Raw genomic sequence first — 25,696 nt, 5'->3', positions numbered from 1 at the left:
TCATGTATACACAAAATCTAATTTTCTGGTTAAACTGAAAAAAAAATAAAGCCCAATACATATGATCTGATAATAAAAGCGTGTTTTAAAGAGGTATTATTTGCAATCCATCAGGAAATGCAGCGATATTAATTTGTTAGCAGTTTTACATGTTTATATTTTAATCCTTTTGTCTCTGTTTTAAAAAATAAACCCAAAACTCACATAACAGCTACAGAAAAAAAACATTTTATGCCTCCTCAGGAAGCCAAACTGTCATTTATGTAAATCTTTAGTCTTTTATTCAGATGCAAAAAAAAAAAAATTATCGTTTTATTTGAACTATTATTATTATTTTTTTTACTCTAAGGTACTTTTTAAAATTTGTTTTTCTGCTTTTTAAAACATTTTTTCCTCTCATTTGAAGTGACTTGAAGACTCTGTTAAGATTGATTTATTAAACAATCTGAGGCTTTTAATTAACCTTAGCTAAAGCTTGCATATCACTAGTAATCCACTTACACATAGTTGTAAAACTGTAAGCAATATTTCAGTCTATTTCATAAAATAATTTTCTTTCCATAAAACTTTAGAAGACATTACAGGGATCCTTTTCAGTTGAATCTTGAATATGCCAGCATGTTAATGTCCTGGTACTCACTTCATCTTATTAAAGTTGGATTTAAAAAAAAAAAAAGAAAAGAAAAAAAAGATGCTTAAAATTCATTTAAAGCCCATTTATCACCTTGACAGTCATCTTGTATGACTTTGTCCATTTTGCATTTGTAAATAATACAGATTTGTTCTAAATTATAAACGGCTGTTAAAAGTGTACATAATACAACTATACCATACAAACCAAACCTATGTACTGTAACAGCATTTAAATGGGGCCAGGATATTAACAAAGACTAGTTCAGGGGTCTGCGACCAGCGGCTGCAGAGGCTCTCCACTGTGGATTTAAAAAAAAATAAAATAATGACATTTTTTTCAAATAATTGATACTAAATTAGCATTTATTTCATTTAGATTAATTAAGTGTATACATTTATGACTGACGTGCACAGGGAAGATAAAAGATACAAAGGTTTTTACATCCCTGCTGTATTAAAGAGGTCTTGTTTGCTCTATGCTTCCTCCAGAATACACTGATTTCAAATGCTAAGCAAAACTTTGGTAAAAAGTTTGATCTTTTCATATAATCTTATGCTGTCCAGGGCTGCACTGGGATGATCCGGTCTGCCACAAGGCATTTTATTAAACAATAATTTCACATGTTGAGAAAATAAAAGTTTCTTTTATATTTTATTCATGCCTCAAAAGAAGCATAATTCATATTTATTATTTAAAAAAAAGAAGTCACAAAACTAGCATTTTTGATTTTCTCGTCATTTTTATTTGCTTTGCACAGATAAAAGTCTGTTTTGTAAAATAACAATAATCGGTGAAACACATTTGAATGAATATCAGAGCTGATTTCAAATAAACCAGAAGTCACTTGAGTGTTTGGATGCTGAACCCTGTTTCTAAGAATTGGAATCGTGTAGTTCGCAATAGAATGCAAAGATATGCAAACCAGCTGGAACTAAAGCAAATGAATGCAAATGAAGAAACTGAAAACCCAGACAACACCCTTTCTATTGGTGATGAATTTAAAACATATTTCAAATCAAACATCCAGCTCTTCATTAAATACGACATAAATGTGTTTTAGTACTATATGCTACAAATTAGACAGTGTTTTGTGGAGGTGTTTGATCACATTTTTTCAGCTGCGTTCAGCTGAACAACAGATGTACAGATCTCTGTTGTACCAACAAATTAAAAATAACCACATTTTAAAAAACCTCTCATGTTAATTTCTGCTATGTTTAGGTTTAAAATCTTTAGCTGATATTTTATAGCATTTAAATTCTACCGAGATGTGAAAATATCCAAACAGTTGGTGATGGAAACATCTTTGTGAAGCCGATCCACTCAAACAGAAAATGGATTTGATGATGTTTCATAGAAGATTTGGGGGTTTAGACAGTCATGATGTCTCGTATTTGTTTGTTTGTTTGGTGGGTCTGGTAAAGCTTTTCTGCAAAGTGCATGAGTTGCACAAAGTAAGGCTTATAGGAGCAAATTCCTTGTACAAGATTTTAAAGCACTACATGTGCCAAAAAGAAATGCAGAATGTTTATAAATGAATACAAATTAAAAGTATCCTGAATTGTCTTGTCATCCCTAACATTTATGGATGATTTGTTTTCTTATATGTCACGGTTTTGTACCACTAAACTGTTTTGTTGGTCAGGTAGGGAGAAGGACTGGGAACATAAATCACGCTCTCTTTAATCTGCAGTTATAAAAGGCACCTGCTTTAGTGAACAAGTTTCCTCTCTGTGAATCCATTTACCCTCTCAATGTTCAACAAGGAAACAAGTGCAAGAGTGAAAGCAATGTCGTAAAAAAATGAGGAAAAAAGTGATTTTAATTGTGGGGAAAAAGTTCACTCACACTTCCTTGCATACCAAAAACAAAGTCATATTCAGACACGTCTACAAACATGCATCCTTAATTGCCGGTTTAATGCTGCCATGGTTAGGAACGACATATTTAGTCGTCTTGGACAAACCCACTACGACCCCCTCCTGTTTTAGAGTGTTGCTGCTTATACCTCATTTGGACTACAGCTCCATCCGAGACACTTCCTGAGTCTTCCTTTTTATACACTTTAAAAGCAACATTTCCAATGACAATGTTCCTCCTTGACAGCAGCAGCACGAATATTACTGAGGATTCCTACAATTTCAGATACTTGGATACAGTTAGTGTTGCGCCTCCGTTCCAGCTTCTGGAGACTCTTCCTTCGGAGCTCTGAGAACACGAGTAAGACTTCAGAGTGACAGCCTGGATCTGTGACGTCTGCTAACGGTGGTGTTCACAATGTTTACTGGGGTTTAGGTTTGGCGCCGCCGGGGGTTGGATCCGGAGGGGGGCCACCACCCTGCGCGAGTCTTTGCAAACTGCAAGAGAAGGAAGTGAAGAGGTTAACACCCATGTAGAAAGAGTAGAATTGTCAGAAAGCTGGTTTGTATTCTATTAATAAAGTTTGACTGACTTATCTGACTTTTTTGTTGACATTCCTTTCAGCACAGCTCCACCTAGTGGATGCATAACGCAACCCCAGCCACCACTGAAGCTTCTATTCTAAGCGTCTTATAATGGGGTGTGGCTTATATATGAAAAAAGTTTTTAAACAGGCCATTCATTAAAGGTGCGCCTTATAGTGCGGAAAATACATACGTAAAAGGTGAATTTAAAAATTTTTTTTCTAGGTCGCAGTTTAAAAAAAAAGAAGGAAAATATTGTCCCTGCTGCTGTGTTGGGATTTATTGCGATAAATATCAAATCGTGACACATGTATCGTGATATGTATCATATCGCCAAACTATACACAAAGTAATGAGAGAGATTCCTTCTATCAATACAATAAGTGTTTTGTTTTTTGTTTTTTTCCTGGATGATGCCAGTCACTGTTTTCTGCACCTTCAATAATCAGATTACAAATAAATCATTTGGAATCCCACTTGACCCAGATTCTTATGTCTGATTCTCCATGTCCTGACTCTTGCCTGCCTCCTCGCCTTCCTGCCCCGCCCCTACGTTTTTACCTCAGCCTGTTTTTTGACTGCGTCTTACCTTATCCTGTCTTATGGCGTTCACCTTTAAACTACGTTTGCACAAAGATCCACACAGCTCTGCCTCTTTGACACAACTGTGATCGTTTTTGGATTAAAAGAAAATCGCTTTCTGCAAAAAAAACTTGTAATCATACATAGAGATGCCACAATTCTTATTGTAAAACCTAAGTGTATGTTACACCACTGAACTGATTCGTGACGTAAGTGTATCGTTGGATTGCTACTGTATACCATTAGGATTACATTTAAAGTGTCAAATGCATACTGAGCTAAATTTAAGGATTTATAGTTGTTTTATTAGATTATACCAGGCTTAGCATATGACACTGAAAGCTTTTCCTTCATTGTCGCTTGTCAATTAGCAAATTTAAAAAATAGATTTTATTTTTCTTAATTTTTTCGTCTTTCTTTGTTATGTAATACACAAATAATACATGGAAGTGAAACAAAACCGTGACCCAAAATTCAAAGTTTGAACCAAATTGCAGGTAAAGATGTTGTTACATCACTATTAAGTGATAACACATGGAAAACAGCTAATATTAGAAATGGTAAAATTCCTTTCCTTTTCACTATATAGTATGTTTTACCATTTTGTAGTGCTGTCTGAATCTATTATTCCAAAATATCCCAGAAGTCTTTGCGAAAAACTAGTGTGCATCAATGCTCACTGCTTTAGCGAATATAGATCACAATGCATTGCGGTAAAACAATGTTTGTGCAATTTTGTTAACAAACAATCCACATTTTCTTCATCAGAACACAATGGAGTCACCAGTAGGCGTGGTGAAATGTTTGTATTGATTCGATTTTCACTTTGTTTAATCAGTGACGTCATATCCCGTGTTTTTAGCAAAACAAAGGGAAAGTAGTGATCATCGTGTCCAAATTGCTATTAAAATCCAGTGCACTATATAGTCCTGCAGCATATAGTTTTTTAGTAGTTATAGATTAACCCTCTTGTTCTCTTGTGGGGTCCAGACGACCCCAATTTTAATGCAAATGTGCGAAGGATAGCACAAGGGTTACGGTGGGAATTTGGAGTCTTAAATTCTAAACCAACAAATGCATAAGAAATGATAGATTTTTATCCTTAATTTACCAACATCTAGAAATCAGCTTTGAATTCTTACAATAAAACTACAGTGATTTCTGTTGACCACAATTACAGGAGTTCTGCATCAGTAATAACATGCTAAAAAATATTTTGTTCTTCTGTACTAACTCTACAGATTGTTTGTGTACAGGGTAATAATCAGGCTGTACAATTTGCAATTGGTCAATACTGTGACTCATTTTACCCTCTAAATGTAACTGTTTTATCACAGACAGTCTAAGTAGTTATAGAAGAAACATGTTCTGTAAAAAGTGTAGTTCAGAGTAAACAGAGATATAACTTATAACACAAGTGTGTATGTAGCCTTATGGTCACAAAAGCGTAAAACAAACGGTTCGTATCTGCATTTTGCAGTGCAGGAATTGTTGTAATTAAGCCCACATGCTGTGTGTTGGAGACTCTCACATTATGAAGAGATCCACAAAATGTCAACAATTCATTCTACAGCAAAACTGTTACTCAGCTGGTTTTATTTTAACTGTTCTTGATGAAAGTCTGTGTCCTACAGGCACAAGTCCATGCAGACATTTTGAAAGTCATGTACTCTTTAGAATGAACAGTCACATAGGTTTCAGAATATGAGTGAGATTCTCATTTAAATATTTTAAAATAAAAAGGACAAAGCTTCATTGCAAAACTGTCATCACATTTCTTTAACATTTCTCCTGCATCCCTCAGACGGAGCTTACAAATAGAATGTCAATGATGGAGCAGTGTTTAGCCACAAGATGGCGCCATACTCACGTGTCCTTGATGCTGTCTAACTGGGCCTGGATTTTTGCAACAAACCTGTCCACCTCCTCCTGTTGGGACAGATAAAGTGAGCAGTTGCACAAACAAAGTGTTCATTTTTTTCTACATCGACCCATCTTACCTGATGCCGTTTGTAGAAAAGTGGCAGAGAGAAAACAGCAATCACACCTGCAGAGAGAAATGATGCGTGGATGCAAGCCTTTCCAAGTGTATAAAGAAGTTGATGATATTAAGGTCTTACTGATGATAAGCAGGGTCAGGCCGTTGCACAGATCTCCCAGGTAGGTCACCAGGTACAACAGAAACAGAAACTAAGACAGAAATAAAACATCAAATTGTCACTAAAATGTGTTAAAAATACATATATATTACATATATTATAGTCCACAGTTATTGCTCTAATGATATTCTTATTACGCAGTGTGTTTTTGAACATTTCTAAAAGGGTTTTGCTCCTGAGGTGGGATCCGGTTGCTCAGATACGGGACACCCCCGGCTCCAGCTTCACCGGCGGGTTTCTGCCTACAGACTTCTGTGTCATTCTACATACCAGCCAGGTCGAAGTTAAAACCGGGAGGTCCTGGGATTAAGGAGCTCAGGCTCTCCCTTTCACTGTAAGTGTGCTGGCCTCATGTACTAAAATGATATTATATGAAGGGTGAGCTGCAAGGACAGGATGATGCTGATGCTGGTTTATTTTTGTGTCTCTGTCATGGGGCTTCCAGTGGGATTTGAGATTTCTTTTGGACGTTGTCTATAAATATAAAAAAATAAATAAATAATAATAAAAGAAGTAGTGTTAAAGTTCTGCAGTAGTTCTTTTGACAGCATTTTTTCAGAAATTCAGGTTGTATTTAGTTTTGTTTCAGGGTGCTAAAGCATCACATCTAAATTATTCTGTAAGTTATAACTCTATTATTTAATTATCTGAATTATAAAAGAGAAAAAAAAACTCAAGGTTTCCTCTCAAACTCTTTTGGGGGACGCAACAATTTACTTTCCCCACATTCTGGTTCTAACCTCAATTTTTTGGTCACAGTTGTGTTACAGTTCAATATATAATGTGTTTATTTCAAAACAAAAAAATCTACATTAAAAAAACTGCTTCTTATTTGTTAAAAAGTGAGTAACAATGAAGAAAGATTTTTTATTAGGCTCATAATGAGCATGGTGTAATTTAATAAAAAGATAACTAATAAATATTTTCTTAAAATACAAGCTGGAAAGACAAAAATGATGAAATATACAATTATTTATTTTGAAATGTATATTGTGGAAAAAGATAAAATATAATTATGTTGAATATTATGGATTTATATGAGAAAACTAGCTGGAGGGATAGGCTTAAATAAGCACTGGCTTCTGCCAATCCAATTTTTGTAAAGATGTATTTTTTCAGTTCTATCTATCATTTTATTTCATGTTTAATTTTAATTATTTTGCAGTGCTCTACATGTTTTGTTTTACATGTTTGAAATAAATCTAATCCTTTTTCAATTTAGCACAATATATGTCTGACTCCTTCAACATAGTCATACTGGTTTGCAGAAGGGACGCAATATTCTTTTTAAACTGAGCAAAATAATGTTTTTTTTATGTGTTAACACTGCGTGTACCTTATGAAGACATTATGACAGATCTGCAGGGAGAAAGTAATTTTACGGAGGTCAAAAGTTCATATTACAGTTAGAACTAAATTTAGCAACCATTTTTATTTCGTTAATATTTAAAAAAACACAGAGATCCATAAATATAAGCGAGTGTTTATCCATAAAAGGCCCTGAGTGAACTGTCCTGCATTCCCTTAAAGAGTCTTCATAACCCAAAAATCTAGAAAGAAAATTTGACCATAGCTATTAGAAGGTAAACCTTTGAAAACAGTTCTTATAAAAATAACTTTACCTAAGGAGAGACAATTGTTTCCCCAAACATTCTATAAATAGCAAATGAAAATGCTGTCCTCTCTAGAGCTGGAAGGAGCAACAATGATGAGGAGAAAGGGATGACAGGAGGAGACTGAAGGAAAAAAGATTATCTGAAAGTTCAATTTAATGAAGAGTTTCTGGATGAGAGGAACCGTTTTTATGATATGATTACTGAGAGGCTGATGCACAAAAACACACACGTGCGCATGTTTTATCCATCTATCCTTCATTAGATGCAGAGCTGAGATCAACCCAGACAGGCTGCCCCTCCATCACCACAAATCCAGTCAAACTGGACTTCATTTGCAGCCTCGGCTTACCTTCAGGGAGTCGAAAAGGTTTCCAACAAAAAAGAGCTTCTTCAGGCCGTCGACTGCAGACAGAGTCGACACGATGACTTTCTGCATGTAGAGGTCAGCCTGCTCGCCACTGAAACTGATATCCAGGTTCAGGTATGACCTGAAGGCAAAAAGAAAACAGCATATTTATTAACAATTAATATTTGTTTTCTTATTTTTAATTTTATAGATCTTGCAATACTCATTTATTTGAAATAATCGAATAAAAGAGTAATTATCTTTCTTTTTAAAGAGCTTTTTTGCAAGGGCAAGTCTCCAGTATCATTATTATTATTTTTAATATTTAGTGTAAACATTTTACCTTATTAATTAATAGGAAAAAAATGAGTCAAATGTTTATTCTGGCATTTGAAATTAAGAGCAAAAATATTGAATCTCTTAAATCTTCTAAACCCAAGTCTTACTTGAAGGGGTGCTCTCCATCTCCCCAGCTGAGGACGTAGAGGAGCTGGTAGTAGATGCGCACAGAGATGGTGAAGCACATGACAGCCAGGGAGACAGTGGAGACCACAGTGATGATGCTGAGCTGGAACAGGGACAGCAAGCCCACCACCAACCCCGTGAGCACCATGCCGCTTCGCTCCATGTCCTTCCAGTAGATCAGGTCCACCACTAAGCCATGAGACGAGCAGGTGAGAGGAGGAGGAGTAAAAGAGAGGTTTAAAAAGCGTGACTGTGGTGCTTTCTGACATGACAAAGCAGATGGAGCAGCATCACAACCTCTTATTTTGGAAAAGGGGGAGTGGCAGCTGAAGAAGAGATCTTTTCAGCCTTCAGCATCACACACAGCTCCGGCCTCGGCTAAATTTAGCCCTTTACATGACAGGGAGCAGCCAGCAGTTGAGGGGAACCTTTCACAACACCTGCTGCCGGTCGTCAGGCTGTCAGCAACCATTTCTCCACGCGCTGTTGGCCTCCCTCTCTGTCACCAGGCAACAGCTGCCGTGGAGATCCAAGCATCCATTTAGCCATCCTTTACTAGACTTGACAGCTGCAGTATTTACACGACTTGCTGTGTGAAATAAAAGCTTCGCGATTTACTGCACTGAGAATTGAAGTGCATTGCAAAGAGTGATCGATAAGAAGTGAAGCCTCCTCACACGAGTGCGGTTCACGCCGCGTGTGACAGCATAATGCACCGTCAGGGGAACGCTGAGCCTCGGCATTAGAGAGGAGGGAAGCCTCTTTGAACCGAGTACTCTGAAGGCAGGTGGGTTATTTATGGAAATCATTGCACTCAATTAACACCAGACTTGTGCCGCTCTCGTTCTAAGACTGACAATAACACAACGGCATTAGACAACTACAAAAAATAAAAAATCTAAGAGTGAAAAAATAACTACAACAAGAAAATAATAACACGAGAGAAGAGATGTTTTTCTTTTTTGTTGATACGTAGCTTTTAACTAAACCACTAATTGACAATCAAAACTTCAGTTGAAAGCATGTAAATGTCTATTTTTTGTGTTTACAGTTAGTATGCATTCAGATCAATACCTGTAGTAGGGGTGCGTATTGACAATACGATACAAATTGCAATACACATCTTACAATACGATATATATCGCGATGTATTCCAAGACTTAACGGAACAATTTTCCACAATTTTTTTCGAGCTGAAGCTCCGTCCATGACCAGCTGCGTAACTGGATTGCTTCACTCGTTCTTACTTGAACCCACTACAAAGCATCGCAATCTGCCGTTTTATATGATACTGGCAACAACATGGTCCAGAGTTTCAGTTTGGTACCCATCCCAAGTAAAAACTAAGTAGTACATGTCTCACAACAACAAAAACCACAAAGCTGACTGAACTTATAATACAAGCTGGTTCTCGCGAGATCTTGTTGTTGTTTTGGTCGTGATGTGGACCTCCTCAAAGGAGGGGCCTCTGGTCACATGCAAGATGGCGCCCGAAACAATATATAGTCGGAAGCAGACATTTTGTAACTTCAGTCGGTCGTGTAAGCAGAAATTTCCTAAACTTTAGGAAACCCTTTCAAAAATGATGTTTTAAATACTTCAGCTTTTAAGCTTTGAAAAGGGAATAAACTGTAACTGTCTAACAGTTTAGTTTTCAAGACGAGCTTCAAATGGGACAGAGAATCGTTTTAATTCTTTCAAGTCAGTATTAACAAGTTTTCAAATTTGTATAAATACACCTGTTTACCTCCGGAGAAAAGCCGGCAAAATGACGCTTTTTCTCTGTGAATCAGCTGATCACGTAATCAGTTACGGTTATCGAAGGGAAAAAAGGTTAAAAGCTTCAAACGGGGGTTCCAGTCGAGGACTTCCAGCCAATAATTTCAGGCGCTAAGTATGCTTTTCTGTGGCCGAGGGGGAGGGACTTTGGGTTACTAATTTTCAAGCGCCATATTTTTTTCTCTGTGGCCAGATTCTCTTGGCTCAAAGAGACTCAGTGTGTTGTGATGCCAACTAACGGTTGGGGTTTTAGGTGTAAAACAAAAGTAAGATGCTGAAGAACACTCATTTATAATGAATTAAATGTCATCTTGTTTGCATTTTAAGTTGATATAAGTATCGGCAAAAGAATTATCGTGATATATCGCCAAGTCGATTTTTCCCTACACCACTAATCTGTAGTGTCTCATTCATTCATTCATTTTGTACAGGTTAAGAAGACTACAATAAATAATGTTCCTTCTTTATTTATGGATTATATATATTTTGTCTTTACAAAAGCAAGGCAGGGTTTTTTCCCCTTTATATACAACCTTGCATATTTATACTATAGTTGTTTTAAAGCTGTTGTTCTGTTCTACAGCCAAGAACAAGGAAAAGCAATTTTTAATCAATCTGTCTTTAAATCACTGCAGACTATGACTTTTGGCAGCATTATATTTTGTTAATTTAATTCTTTATTCTTTATTAAAAAACATAAAATAAAAAAATCGTTTTGTTCCTTTATAAAAAATGAAGTCTAAGGTAGATCAAGTTTGACATCCAAACACTATAATTGGTCACTTCTTGTGTCTTTTTTCTTTTTAAACAGATCCTTAAGGCACATGAATAACAAAATTAACAAATTCTTTTTTACTTGGAGGACCAGCGAGTGCAGCCGGATTCAAGATTTTTGATGGAGCAAGAACGGTTAGCAGCAACTGGGTGATGTCTGAGCCATAATTGTCCATAATTATCACTTTGGACACATTTGCAGTTTGGAGTGCTTTTAGTGGGATCCTCTACACAAACAAGCAAAAATGTTAAGGCGATTATCCTTTTTCTACAAAGAAAATCAACAATCTTTTACCTGAAAGTATTACAACATAAAAAAATTGCTGTAATCACAATTGTGTCAATCCTAGCAGCACAATTTAAGCTAAACATCAATTTCTCTCTGCTCTGGTCGTGTCAGATCAATCCCACATCCAAAAACATCAGACACTGAAATCTCTCTTTGTGTTTGAGCTCAACAGCTGAAGGCAGAAAGACTAAAATAAAACAGAACCCAGCTGGCAAGGTTATCTGAGAGGCAGAATACTATTTGAATTAAAGCTACCGATAAAAGAATAACTGATCCCACTCGAGTCAAACAAACCCGCGTTTGATGGAAGCTTGCAATCGACAAGACAGAGCAAGTTTGCTTCATAATTTCACAGCCACTAAGCTCAGAATTGATGTGTAAAGATGATAAATAAAGAAGCAAATGCATAAAATAAATTCAATTTGCTTCGCCTGCACGATTGAAAAATAAAGAATTGTTCTGCAGGAGCTATTTGTCACCACAACTAAATACATAACAACCTAATAACCTTTGAGAAATATAATTCAAAACTCACTTTAAACTTAAATGTCTCACCTTTACTGGCCATTTTAGTATTTGCTCCTCTGTCCACCTGTCCCTCACTGTGTCCCCACTGTGCTCCCCTCACTTGTCTGAGCTGTTTTTGGCCACCCGCTGCTCAGTCAGCAGTCCAAAGGCCTCCCAGCCCAAAATAATCACAACCACGGCCCCGCCCACCTCTCCAAAGACTGCCAAAGTTTAACACAAATGTCAGTCTTCCCCTTCTAAAGAGAAGGCCGACGTTTGTCTCCGTTTTCAAACCTTGTGCATTTTAAGAGTTAAAAATCCCATCATTCAGTTAGTGCCTCAAGCTGTGGAACAAAGATATAATTTTCAATTAAAGGGGCAAAATCTACTTTGTGAGGTTTTAAGTGTATTATACTGTTCATTCCTCACTATAAACAACCCCAAAGTGGTTACTGACTAATCCTCTAAAAACTTGCGCTCTGAGCACCAGCCCCTCTCAACCCACCAAAATGAGCAAGTTCTCACAACTGATGTCACAAATTGGGAACACTTTCTTTCAGGAAGAGTCTACACTGCCAGAACCGCCCCCAGGCTAACACAAACACAAAATTTATCTGCTCAGCCAGCAGTGATCAGTCGGTAACTTTGCCGTTTAGCTGCTAACTATGCTGCTAACTTCACCGCTAGCCTCACTGCTCAGCTAGCTCTTCATTATAACAAGTGTTTGATGGCCGGGGATACTAAAGGCAGATGTGTGGAATGCACATTCATCTTTGCAAAAGATCAGATGTTATTTGTTTTCGTGGGCGAAACGCAGACACGCTGCCGAGGCTGGCTCTAGGATGACATCACGAAATGGGCGGCACCCACAGGCAGCGAAAGACGGTGCCTCAGAGATCAAGGGGTCTTAGTTTTTTGTGGGCAAAAAAACCTCACGAAAATAACTCATATTCCATAACTTGTTCTTTAGTGAGTCAAAGGTAATATATGAACATATATATATGAATATTCTGAAATACTTAAGAAAAGCGTGGCATAGGCCCTAATACATTTAAACATTTTCTTCTTGACATTAAGCATTGAAATTTGAAAAGTTGCAAAGTTCTGCCTTCATTCTGTGTAAAACAAAACTAAAACTATTTTAATGCATTCCGAACTAAACAAAAGAAATATCCAATTGATCAGTTTCATTCATTCAATATCAGGTTTCCAATATAATGAAGTGTTGTGATCAGTTTACGAGTGAGTCATTTATTTCAGAAACTCTTAACTCTGTCATCATTCTGACCACACATTAATCAACTGTCTGACGGACTGCAGCCCCCCCCCCAAAGGATCTACTAAAATAGGATCCATTGAGACCACTGCAGCGGCCCACTTAAAGAGCCGTCCATCTAAAAGACGGACTCTTACCTCTAATGCTCCCATTATCTGTCTGCTTTAGACTGACATAGGCAGCGATAACCCATAAGTATATTTAAAAATGCACAGTGATGACATGCACACAGTCATCTGTGTGTGAGTTAAGCACTGCCAAGCTTTAAAGAGGCACGCGCCCAGAACAGCAGCCAAAGCTGGAAAAGCTTTCCTCCCGGTTACCCATCATTCCTGAACTCTAGAGAGACAGACACAGGGAGGCAGAGCACGGGCCCACAGGATCTGCAACGGCTTCCAGTGGAGAGTCTTGAAAGTACATGCACAAACTGAAACCTGATATTTTCTCTGATCAAAGTATTGATTTGTGAGCTAAGTGAAAAGCTCTTTCTAAGTGGAGAGCCAGAGAGGAGAAGTGAGGGAGAGAGATAATACTCTCAAAGTAAATAAATAAATAAAAGTAGGTGATAAATGTGTACCTGCAATGTGGGTGCAAACTGCCAGCTCATCTTTAAGGCTAACCGCTGAAAACCAGTGACCGCCGACCAGCTGTTCCTGAGAGTTGAAGCCCGTGTCCGCTGGCGCCGAGCCTGCTGGGTCTTTGGGTCGCGCAGAAGTGAGCAGCTCGACCGAAATGGCCTCCACGGTGATGGGGGGCTCCGGTTCGAGGGCTGCCGGATAACAGAAGATATTGTCACTATGGTGATCACGTATGAAAGCTTTTACCCTTGAGAGAATCTGACTTTGAGGTATTAGTTTCATTGACTCCATATTGTGTTCCTCGTGGCAGCTCAGCTATCAGGAAAATAAATCCTCATATTCCAATTTGGAGGACCAGTTTATACTAATTAAAGAGCATAGCTAACAAATAAATCAAACAGAAAACCCGTCACTCTGTCACCTCTACCTTTCTGCTTTTCCTCACCCTCGGTTATCTGTGAAGGGGGCTGTTGTTGTGATGAGTGAGTATCCGGCTGGGCATCCTGGCTCATGACCTCTGCTCTTTGAAGTTCTGAGTCCGACTCTTGACTTTCTGGCTCCAGGTTCTGGGACATAAATGGAAGAGTCTCAGTCTGCTGGTTTTCATCCGTCCCGGCTTCAAGCCTCTCCGGCTCTCTCCTCTCAACGTCGTCATCATGGCTGATAAAGCCTTGTGGGTCCCAGTCTACGTCTGGAGAGTCCAGCAGGGTCTCCAGGGTGTCGGCGCGCATCAGAGACGTGCGGCTTCCCCGAAAGCCTCCCCTCCGCCGTTCCCGATGAAGCCGGGAGACTCCGACTGCCTCTGCCTCGGCGATGGCGATGTAAGAGAAAGTCAGCTCGAAGGAGTTCTGGCGAGGGGTGCCCCAGATTGACGGGGATGAAGTCAGCCCTTCATCATCGTCTGCCTCTCCTGGGTCCTCATCATCAGACCATTCTCTGGCTGTTTGGAGCTCGTACATCTCGGACTCATCATTCCCGCCTGGATGAACAACAGAATCAATTGAATTGTTTGCTGCAGAAGTATTTATGACTTACTTGACTCTCTTACAGAGAGGCTAATTTCTACAAAGTGTGTCTGTAAGTAAAAATAAAAACGAAGCAATTCTAAGCTTCAAAAACACGTCTCACCATCGGTGCAGGGGGGTGTTGAGTCAGGAGTGGACGCCACAGAGCCATATTCCTCTAAAACGAAAAAGTTGGATAAAATCTTCATGTATGGCATTACAACCCTTTTATTGCTTCAGCAGAGGTGTCTGCTATGTACTAACACTCTAGTGTAGATTCCTCCACAGTATGTTTTGGAATAGAAGAAGAAAGTATTTTCACCTTCTTTCAGATTCTGTGGAATGGATGCAGCAAATTCACAAATGTTGCAACATGCAAAGACAGATGTTGATTTGTAGATCAAAATAGTCTCAAACATAATCGAAAAGTAGCTTTCAAGTCTAAGCAAATTGCAGTGGAAAAATGCAAACTTTACCCGGCAGCCAAACAAACACCAATGATGATAACAAAATAGGCTTCCTGCTGCGCTGCAGCTATCCGTCCACACGTGTGTTTTTCTTGGATGGATGGAGGAAAGGTGGCTGAGCTAACGCTCACAGATGTGGAGCTGGAGCGTAAACAGCACTCCCCTGTGCCAACCAGCCTTCAGGATGCTAACAGAACCAACTAAAGCAGACTTACGGCAGTGAGAGAATCCTAAAACCTGGCCCATGCTCCATCAAGGCATCGCTGGGGCCTATCCAGTCTGGAAGCGGCGCCCCCCCCTTCACCTCCACTGCTGCTAGCTCACTCTCTTCCTCCTCCTCCTCCCTCCTTGCTCGTCTGCTAAGCAGCTTCCTCTCTCTGTCTCTGTTCCTCAGCAACCCCGCCCTGCCTCACTCCACCATCCTCGCCTGAGCACCCTCCTCCTCCTCCTCCTCCTCCTCTCCTCCTGCATCACTGTGACTGCAGAGGCAGCAGTGAACGCTACAGTAGAAGCACAAGCATCTGTGTGAGCTCATCAGTGCATCCTCTGGTCATAGCCAGTCTTACTCATTGTGTGATTCTTGTTTTTTTTAGTTCTGCGTGTTAAAGGAGCAGGACTCAAGACAGGAAGTGATGAGTCAGTGATGTAACAAAACACACAGGAAACGCTGGCTTATATTGAAGATGAAAATATAAGGAAATCTTCTCACATGTTTCTATAGGATTTCATTGATTTTGTTTTATTTCCAAATATATTCAAAAAGCTCATATCATTAATGAGCAAAGGTTGGAACATCTTGTTGGAGCAGCAACGACATGTAGAGGGCAGTAGTATTCTATAAATCAAATCGCCTCTACTTCAAATTATTACTACAGAATGAAAAGCTTGGTTAAATCCTAATTAAAACAATATAAATGTTCAAATAATCTTCAAGCTATTTCCTTTTTAATTCTTATGGATCATTTCTTACATAAAAACCCACAAGTTTGTATTCTGTTATGGAAATTTACTTAGGTGGTAAAACTTGATTTTCAGAGAGCCGAAAATTTTTGTAATTAAAAAGATTTTTATTATTTGCTTTGTTGTATATTAAAAATAAAATAACAAAAAAATAGTAAAAATTGAATACAAATTTTAAATTTTAACATTAATTTTTTTCAAACATTTGGGGGAAAAAAAGGTAAGAAGAAGTTAAAGCATATTTAAACTTCCCCCTCTACAGCTTTAGGGCATTTAGGTTTAGAAAGCACAAGGATCTGCTTCCCACGGCTAAAAAAGGTTTAGTTGTATTTATAGCCAGAAAAGAACAGAGCCACATATTTAGACCTCAAACTCATTAAACCAGGTCACTAACTGTATATTACACAAAAGGTAATAAGATTAGGAGCTATGGATGCAAATCTATGACCACGTGGAGTCAGAAAGTCAAAAAATTGGAGCAGAAATAACAAAATGCAAAGTGTTCTGTTTATGAATGAAGGCAGAACATTTATTTATCCAGATATAAAAAAGTATGTTGCTTTGTTTTACAATTGTTTATACATAAAGAAATGAATACATTAAAATACATTAATATTTTTAAACAATTTAAATAAAGAATACATTTAAAAATCAGGCTAAATATACATTACATTTCTCTGAATAAAACACTAGATTGTGAGCTAAATTTTAAACATTTTTAATTTTTGAAATGTTGCACTTCGCTTTCTGTTCATTATCTAGAACCCAAATTCTAGCAACATTATTTATTTTTGATCCATCCAACTTATAACCAAGATTTTCATGGTAAAACAGTAACATCCTTAAACCACGTAATTTAAGAATCTTTCTTTGTCTTTGGACAGAACTTTGGCCAAATTCATTATTTTCAAACTGCTTTATGACCAACAATGATGATCAGTGTTTGCTTAACAAATAAATTCACAATTCAAGCATTTAGATACTTAAAAACGTATTTCATGATGGAAGAAGTTAAGGAACAAGTTCTTTCTACCCATTTAAAAAGTAAAACTTCACATTTAACAAAGCGTGCCATATTGGAAACAGCACTTGTGTTCATGCCTCATTCAAAAACCAGAAGTAAAGCATTTTATTTTTCACATGACTCATTTCTGCAGCTCCACTTAGCCTGCATTTGTCCTTGATCAGGGAGGTTTACTCAGGAAAAGAGTTTAGAATCAGAACCCCTACAGATCGTTCAATTTAGATACATTTGCATACATTACGGCATAAAAGCATTTGGTAGTCTTAAATTCTGTAAGTTGACCCACATAAAAAGACAAGACAAATCTGCAATGTTCATCATTTCAACTACAAGAGAAAGAATTAAAAAAAATAATCCAGGAAACAAAAATGGTCAATTTTTGAAAAGCTTATTTGTACATAAAATGTAGCAGCTAAAAACAAGCAAGAATTATGTCCTTCACAGACCTGTTACTTCTTCAAGAAGCTGTTCTGTCTTCCACTTGTTACCTGTATTAATGACACCTGTTTGAACTAGTTATTTGTATAAAAGACACCTGTCCACACCCTTAAGCAGTAATCCTGGATTCACACCAGCGTTTGTGGCATGTTCAAGAACACAGTCTACGCAGTTTAATACACACACCGAACCAGTGCCTGATGAGCAGGGAGAAGATTCTTCTTCTTTTGTTTTTCTACTGTTTACTTTCATTTGTCCACCACCTACAATAGATAGCGGTTTGGTGCGCAGCCAAAGCGGTGCTCCAGGTTTTTTGCTTTCACAGGTCTCTTTTTATAAATGTTTGTCTTGGTGTCATATTAATCCAATTGGGAACAAACACCAACTATCAATTTCTCCTTCACGGTCCTATTTGCAACGATCGATATGCTACCTCTGTGTTTTGAAGCAGATGCTACCCACACGTCACTACCAAATCGGAGTCGTTGATTGGTAACAGTGCTGCAATAACTGGGATTGAGGGTAAAAACTTAAATCTGGTTGTACCTTCAACGCGCGATCAATGAACGCCTGATTTGTTAGTAGAGCCCGCAACCGGACTTAAAAACTTAAGTAGAGACGCGCAATCACAGGCGTTCTGAATACAGAAACCTGAAATTCTGGTCTATACGTGTTTGCATAGACTTCTCCTTTAAAGTGGCCCCTAAAACACGAGTCGACACAGCCTGTTGTCTGTATGCACCTCAAGACTCCAATGACCAAGACCAAAGAGCTGTCGAAGGACACCAGGGGTGAGATTTTTCGCCTGGAACAAGACTGATATGAACCAATATACAATAAACTAGCATCTTAGTTAAAAAAAAAAAAAACTATTGGAGCAATTATGAGAAAATGGAAGAAACACAAGATCACTGACAGTCTCTCTCCACCTGGGGCTCTACGCGAGATCTCATCAGGTGAGGTACAAATTATATTGAGAACTGTAAATAAACAGCTCAGAACTGCTTGAGGGAAAGAGATCAATGACCTGAAGAGATCAGGGACCACAACAACAAAGGTTACTATTACTAAAGCACTACATCCTCATGGATTTTAATCCTGCAGTGCTCCAAAGGTCTTCCTGCTTAAACCATTTACAAGCCCATCTAAAGTTTGCCTCAACTGTCTGGATGATCCATACGAAGACTGAGAGAAGGTCATGTGGTCGGATGAGATGAAAATAGAAATACCACTTGCTGTGTTTGGAGGGGGAATAAGGCTTAGTTGTCTCAGTGTTATTCAGAATCCCCACTGTGAAGCATGAGGGTGAAAACATCATGGTTTGGGTCTGCTCATCAGCAGAAAGTACAGGACAATTGATCTGTATTGAGAAAAAGGATGACTGGAGCCATGAATGGTGATTTTGGGCAAAAACTTCCTTCAACCAACAAGAGAATTGTGCTGCATTCACACCAAGCACAATTTTTGTGGCAGAGGTGGCCAGTTTCAAAGTTAAGTCAATGGTACAGACACAATCTAAGGTCCAGGGGCGCAATATTGGAGGTGTGGCAGCAGTGCAATATCAGCTGCATGTGACGTTTTCAGTGACTTGATCAGAAGGTAGAATACTAATTCAATCATGCACGGATGCCGGAGCCCGTTTTGGCTACTATTGGGCGAAGGCGTGATACACCCGGGACAGGTTGCCAGTCTGTTGCACGGCGGCTCTCTGGCTGCCGGACAGTCAACCTCCCGGGGCCAGGAGTGGCTCGCTCACTTGCTACACCGGCAGACAGAGCCGCAGCGGCATGGGAAGGCAGCCTGATCAGGCCTCCTGAACTTCAAAAAAAATTATTTTCACTAAGACAATACCAAAAAAGTTAATCTAATTAAATTCGTGCTTTTATTCTTTTTGATCTCAGGATAATGTGGAACAGTGAGCCTTTAAACTCGGTCACAGATACACAGAAACATTGCCAAAGTGGCTGTCACAGAGATGCAGCTCTCGAAGTGGGAGTGAAGCTCCCCGGTACTGGGAGAATCACAGAATGATCTCATGAACCCAAACATGGAGACGTCTTTACTAATGTCTTTGTAGAACTTTTCACAATAAATAGACCTGATCTCTCAACATCCTCCAGGTCTTCCATACATTGGAAGTGAGATATACATAGACATCGCACCATGTAGCAATCAGGCTAAAAATATTAGCTGGTAGCTCCTCCCACATAAACCATGTCTAAAACTTCCAGTATGACAAGAATGGACAATGAAGAAAAGGCTACATATACAGCATTTCAAGGTTCTAGAGTGTTCTAAAAGCCCCAGAACATTACAGCTATAAAGATCTGCATAGACAATAGGCCTCATCAGACCTCATCACTACATATACATTAACTCTACAATCAGTGAAGACACCATTAAATCCTGTCAATGATATTTGGACCAGATCTTCCTCTTACAATCACTGTCATTACCCAAGTTCAGTTCAGTTCATGACCTTTAAACCATGTTTGGTTCACATAGCATCAGCTGCTGCTGCAAGTGAGCCATCCAAGCCTAAAGTATCTCAGATTATTGCCAAACATGCTTGTTACCTGAGTAAGTGATAATTTGTTCCAGAAGAGCTTTATCTCTGTCACTTTCTAAAGTGTCATAGTGTGACATTTATTTATTTCCTCCTAATTTATAACCAAATTTAAACTATTTGTATAATCAAAAGAGGTTCATGTTTAAAACTACTAAAATACTTTTTTTTTTAGATGTATTCATTTTGAATAAAAACCCATCAAAAGGAAAGTTAATGAACAAACTCAATGGTTATTTTAAAATGTTTTTAAATTATTCCAAGATTCTTAGATGTAGAATACAATTGAGCTGCTCTCTAACAGAGGGAATGAGAACGCATGGCAAAGAGATCAATGTGTTTGATCATTCCTTATGTATCACTCAAGTTTTCACGTCATAGGATCCTCAGTCACATGACTCTCATTATGCATTGCGCAAAATGTCCCGCTTTATAATCCATGCATGACTGGAGACTCAAGTTGTCTGTACCGGCTCGCTGGCGAGGTGATTATCCCAAAGAGCCACAGAGGGAGGGGAAGAAGGACGCATTGGGAGGAGCGGCGTTAAAGGGATAAATCATCACAAGCAGAGAGGACGACAGACTAAAGAACAAGATCAGCAGAACAGAGAGGAACAACTTGAAGAAGAAGTGAGGATGGTGGTTTTTCTACAAGTCAGATTAAGGATAAACAAGTAGCCAGGATACTTCTTTCAACACAAACCACTTCGGTTTACCGTTTAGCAGGATTTTTATCTAACTTACTTGTTGTTTAGCTGCTTAAACTGGCACAGCCTAACTGTTGCCCTGGACCTGTTGAGGAAAACCCACAGGCGGAGGAGAGGCACGAGGAGGAAACGGGCCTCTGGCAGGTCGAGCAAGAAGCTTGAGCTCAGGCTCCGCGGGGTGATGAGGACTGCCAGACGCGCCAGCAATGTGGAGGTGCCCTCCTTCCTCCGCCAGCTGGTCAAAGAGACGGAGAAGATGGTGACATTCTTCTTCAAAGGTGGATCTAGAGAAACGGGGTCTTCCGAGGAGGATAATTTGGATGAGGAAGACGCCTTGCCGAGTCCCTATCTGGAGCGCCCCATCCTGGAGAAGCACATGTCGGAAGGGGGCAATGATTTGGGACTGAACTATGCGGTGGCGAGCATGCAGGGCTGGAGGGCTCAGATGGAGGACGCACATACCTGCATGTCTCAGCTGAGAGGAGATCTGGAGGATTGGGCCTACTTTGCGGTTTTTGATGGACATGCAGGCATCACTGTCGCACAGTACTGCTCCAAAAACCTACTGGATCACATCCTGGCCACAGGTACAGCAAAATTAATGATTTATTACAAAAATGTCACACTTTATGATTATCCTTATATCCATGTGTCTAAAACATGGGGTGAACTTTTGTTAGACATCAAAACACTTCTTTCCTGCAGGTGGGATCAAAGCAGATGAAGAACCCGAACAGGTGAAGGAAGGGATCCGTGAAGGTTTTCTCAAAATTGACAGCCACATGCACAAACTGTCTCGCGAGGACAGCTGGGACCGGAGCGGCACCACAGCAGCAGGCGTCTTGATTTCCCCCCGTCACATTTACTTCATAAACTGCGGGGACTCGCGCACCCTGCTGTGCCACAACGGGCAGGTGGTCTTCTACACGGAAGACCACAAACCGTTCAACCCCAGAGAAAAGGAGAGGATCCAGAACGCTGGGGGCTCCGTGACCCTGCAGAGAATAAACGGCTCGCTGGCCGTTTCCAGAGCTCTTGGGGACTTTGACTTCAAGGAGGCGGACTGGAGGCCACAGACGGAGCAGCTGGTGTCGCCTGAGCCAGAGGTGTACGAGCTGGAGAGGACGCCAGAGGACGAGTTCCTGATCCTGGCCTGCGATGGTGTGTGGGATGCCATCGGGAATGAGGAGCTCTGCGCCTTCGTGCGTAACCGCATGCAGGTGTGCGACGACCTGAGAGACATTTGTGCACAGGTCATTGACCTTTGCCTCTATAAGGTGAGAAGTCACAACTCACAAAGACAAAGTATGCTGACATCACTTTTTAGAAAGATGTATTTAACCTTTATTTAACCAGATAAGCTATTAAGAACATGTTCTTATTCACAATGACGATCTGAGAGTGGATCACAATATACACAACAATTTAAATCAAGAAAACTATTCCAAAGATACACAGAGATAAAAACATTTTTAGTTCAATCTTGCAGGATTCAGTCAGTACATTAATTAAAAGATAGATACAAAGGTGCTTAATTCTAGTACTTTTTGAAGGTCAGTCCAGACTTTTACTGCTGCATTTTGGAAAGATAGTTCTCCATATTTTGATTTTATTGTAAAACTATTAAGCATCTCAAGCTCTGATCACTGATCTTATTTAAGAAAATAATCATGGCAGTGTGCAAAAAATGCAACGATCTAATGAGAAAAATTATGACAGTGTTTTAAACCAGCAAAATTTTAAAAAGTTATGTTCAGATTTTGAGGAAAACTATGTTAAGTCTAAGAACTTTATAAATAATGCATATATAATTAAAAAGATTACCTTTAGAGGGCAAAAGTTCTTTGTTTTTAAGGAAAACCTAAGTGTATTATTGCAAGGTCAACGTTTATTCTGCAATCTTAATGAAAGAAATCGACTTAAATTATCATTTTTGTTTGTTTGTGCCTCATATTTTTCTATAGCTTTTAGAAAAATAGAAATTTTGGATTTAGCACATAATAGACAAACAAGACTTTAGTACCGACTGAATAATGAAATCTGATTGAGGAGCATTATTACACATCAATGCAACAAAAACATTTATCATTTTATCATCAAGATTTGTCCAAACATAACGTTGCGTCTAAGGAAAACCAATTAAGATTTAGCATACTAGAATAAAAACAGAATGTAGTTAGTTTTTCAAAAAACCTGCTCAAACCATCCCGAAAGCGTTAATTTTAAATGCTATCTGTAACTGTTGTTGTCAAATGTCTTGTTAAGTTTGAATACTCCAGTTGTGCGTCAGATCTCCCTGACAAACATTGACTGTAAGCGGTGATTACAGCACAGCAGAACGTCAGTGGAAAGTTTCAGCTGAGCTCCTTAAAGTCCTGCAGTGTTACCTTGTAGCTTCACCGCAGCAGTCCTTCAGCCAATTACCTCAAACACAATGAGTGGATTTCTGAATGAGCCGCTCCACATCACAAAGGAGCAACGGTGAGCAAAGTGTGCGTCACAGAGCCTTACGCTCGTATTGTTACGTAAGTGGATTTCTTCTGCGGGTCTTCGTGACACTTTCAGTAAATAACAATCTCAGGCTCTGCTCTATAAATAAGGTGTATTAGGGCATCCTGGGACATGAGATTGGATGGGAGAAAATCTGCACATGGCTGGGCTTAACTCTAAATGTGGGTGTGTTGATGAGAGCTCAGCATCGTGGCTCAATGGCTCACCAGCTCAGAGGCTTTATTCTGTCCAGCATGATCCGGTATTTATTTCACCTGTATCTGCTTAAAGGCGACATGTTCCAGTACACCATGACACTCGCTACTTTGAGTTTTTGGTTCTTGTGATAAAATTTCAACCAAGAATAAAACAGTATAAAACAAAAGTCTTGTCAGAACACTTTGACTGCTAATGTGATTGTCTGACCAATCACAACAGTGTGGATTATTGCAGAAACATAGAGAAAAATAACATTTTCATTGAGTTCAAGATATGCTTTTGTCGCATCATAAAATCAAATATAAAACCAATCTATTTGAAAAAGCTCATCTTTATTGAACAAGAATAAAACAGGCACAACGGGAGCCAATAGTGTGTATAAAAACAGCTTCTGCTATGCAACTAAACATATATACTCAACTAATCTACTAAAAACTACTACTGGAATGCAGAAATCTAATTGGCAGCTGTCACTACTTGCACTAAATTTGTGTTTTTGTCTCCCTCTGCAGGGCAGTTTGGATAACATCAGCATCATCATTGTGTGCTTCCCTGGCGCCCCCCAGGTGTCACAGGAGGCACTGCAGCAGGAGGCCGAGCTGGAGCACCAGATTGATGTGAAAGTGGAAGGTGATTATTATTTTATGCACAAAATCTGATTTTAACCGTGCCGGTAAACACACCAAACCTCAGTTTTAGAACTATGACTGTTTTCTTACCAGAAATAATCCAGATGATGAGGTCCAGAGAAGAGGACCCCGACCTCCTGTATGTGATCAAATTCCTGGCAGCAGAAGAGATGCCGGGACTCCCACCTGGAGGCGGAATCACCAGCAAGTGAGTAAACTAGCAAGGTGTGCTCAGTTTGAGGAGGGAGGGGAAAAGTATAAAAATAAAATGATTTATTTTTGCAGACGAGACTGTATCATCTCCTCATATCAGAAACATGTCATGGGCCTAAGGACTCAAGAGCCTATGGTAATGCATGCGCACACTCACACAAAATAAACAACTCAACACCATATTAAAGAAAGCTTTGCTGTTTTTAATGAAATCTAGTCTATATCCAGTCAAACTTTGTAAAATATGACAGTTAAAGTGCCTACAGTAGTAGGATAAAAGAAAATATAGCAAACTTCTAAAGTGTTATACCCTTTTAAACCACTTTTTCTTTGTTTGTATTTTGACTGTTTGGCTGCAAAGATGTTCAGCAATTGAATATATCCTATTTAAATGTGGTTACCAAAGTAATAAGTTTTATGCTTTGAAATAATTTCAAAGAAACATTGAGAAACTGTTTGCTGTGTGACGTTTCAGGACATTGGCGGATCAGAGGAAGACTCCAGCTAAAACATCAACCATGGAAACAGCTTCATCGTCGCCATGAAGACTAAGACGCTTAAAGAAGAACTATAACTGTACATTAGAAACAATTTCAGAGGGAAATAATGTGTTATATCTGAGCATGGTGTAAGATATGTGCTTGTTCAATAATTAAGATGTGGTTTGCATTAAACAGTCGGTGTGTTGTTGTGTCTTTGTAAAACTAAATGTTTGTCTGATCAGCATGTAAAGCATTAGTGTGTCCAAAAAACCTCAAGAGTTTGAATCCATGCAGCTGAGTCATTTATGACAATTCTGGTGCAAGTTCAACTTTATGCTGGAAAGAGTTGAGCAAACTTATACTTATGGGTGCCAGAAGCTTTGTCTTTTATGTTGAAGCTTGTAATAGTGTTGTTTTTCACTGGTAGTGAATGTATTTTCTTATCAGAAATATAATAACTCTCCTTAATATTACTGTTGTCCAACCTAGCCAGGCTTTTAAAATGCTTAAGTTTAGTATCATATCTGCCAAAATTATCCGACTTGAGCACTGACAGAAGTCCTGCTCTGCTTCTGATCCCTCTTAAGGCAGAACAGAAGTGTATCACACAGTAAAACAAATGAGCAACCAGTAAATTACAACAAAATTCTTAAAAGACAGTACACAGAACAGAAATAAAAAAAACCCATCTCGATTATGTACAAAGATGAAGTTATTTTCCATTTTGTTAGTACCAAAAATTTTAATATTCAGGATCTTTAAGTAATATTTTAGCTTTGAAAATAAATGGAATTGGCAGGAGATGATTAAATTTGATCAAAAATTATGACTGTTTTGATCAAAACATATTCCTCTTTAAAAAAAAACAACATAAATTTAGAGACTTTGCAGAGATTTCCCAGTCAGCGTGCTGGACATGTCCATGGATAATGACTGTACATACTGAGAAAAAAAGACAGTACAGGTAACAAGGACTTGTTAAAATCATAAACTTGGAGGGTGAAGAGAGCCAAGGAGGGGAGATGCAAAAACAACAACGTGACATAAA

At 38.8% G+C, this 25,696-nt stretch overlaps 2 protein-coding genes across 5 annotated transcripts; one reads left to right on the top strand and one right to left on the bottom strand.

The window, feature by feature from the left end:
- Positions 1-1,353: 1,353 nt before the first annotated feature.
- Positions 1,354-20,792, bottom strand: rtn2a (reticulon 2a). Of its 4 annotated transcripts, none has more exons than XM_036215061.1 (11): positions 20,653-20,792; positions 14,578-14,631; positions 13,895-14,428; positions 13,449-13,640; positions 8,228-8,435; positions 7,785-7,923; positions 5,781-5,850; positions 5,661-5,707; positions 5,531-5,589; positions 2,920-2,991; positions 1,354-2,842 (listed from the first exon to the last, which is right to left on the bottom strand). In XM_036215061.1, the coding sequence occupies exons 3-11, from the start codon at positions 14,406-14,408 to the stop codon at positions 2,794-2,796; spliced, it is 1,350 nt and encodes a 449-aa protein (XP_036070954.1). In that variant the 5' UTR covers positions 14,409-14,428; positions 14,578-14,631; positions 20,653-20,792; the 3' UTR covers positions 1,354-2,793. The 4 variants fall into 4 exon arrangements, with proteins under 4 accessions (XP_036070954.1, XP_036070953.1, XP_024132402.1 ...); XM_036215060.1 differs by lacking the exon at positions 20,653-20,792 and adding an exon at positions 15,136-15,478; XM_024276634.2 differs by lacking the exon at positions 20,653-20,792 and adding an exon at positions 15,136-15,478 and having other exon boundaries at positions 1,354-2,991.
- ppm1na (protein phosphatase, Mg2+/Mn2+ dependent, 1Na (putative)) lies at positions 20,772-24,859 on the top strand. The gene is made up of 6 exons (XM_024276637.2): positions 20,772-21,202; positions 21,321-21,892; positions 23,837-23,954; positions 24,047-24,161; positions 24,239-24,302; positions 24,642-24,859. Exons 1-6 carry the CDS (start codon positions 20,797-20,799, stop codon positions 24,672-24,674), a joined length of 1,308 nt encoding a protein of 435 aa, XP_024132405.1. The 5' UTR covers positions 20,772-20,796; the 3' UTR covers positions 24,675-24,859.
- Positions 24,860-25,696: the final 837 nt, after the last annotated feature.

The sequence above is a fragment of the Oryzias melastigma genome, linkage group LG13 (genome assembly GCF_002922805.2).
Source record: "Oryzias melastigma strain HK-1 linkage group LG13, ASM292280v2, whole genome shotgun sequence".
Classification (NCBI taxonomy): domain Eukaryota; kingdom Metazoa; phylum Chordata; class Actinopteri; order Beloniformes; family Adrianichthyidae; genus Oryzias; species Oryzias melastigma.
This window is presented reverse-complemented; position numbering and strand designations above follow the sequence as displayed.

Bases quoted from the DNA above. Each gene is read 5' to 3' on its own strand.
- ppm1na (XM_024276637.2), top strand. From the start codon at position 20,797: ATGAGGACTGCCAGACGCGCCAGCAATGTGGAGGTGCCCTCCTTCCTC. The intron at 21,203-21,320 runs GTACAGCAAAAT...TCTTTCCTGCAG, and splicing joins GGATCACATCCTGGCCACAG to GTGGGATCAAAGCAGATGAA. The intron at 24,303-24,641 runs GTAATGCATGCG...GTGACGTTTCAG, and splicing joins TAAGGACTCAAGAGCCTATG to GACATTGGCGGATCAGAGGA.
- rtn2a (XM_036215060.1), bottom strand. From the start codon at position 15,166: ATGGGCCAGGTTTTAGGATTCTCTCACTGCC. The intron at 13,641-13,894 runs GTGAGGAAAAGC...GTTATCCGGCAG, and splicing joins CCCTTCACAGATAACCGAGG to CCCTCGAACCGGAGCCCCCC. The intron at 2,992-5,530 runs GTGAGTATGGCG...CTTCTCTTGCAG, and splicing joins TTAGACAGCATCAAGGACAC to TTTGCAAAGACTCGCGCAGG.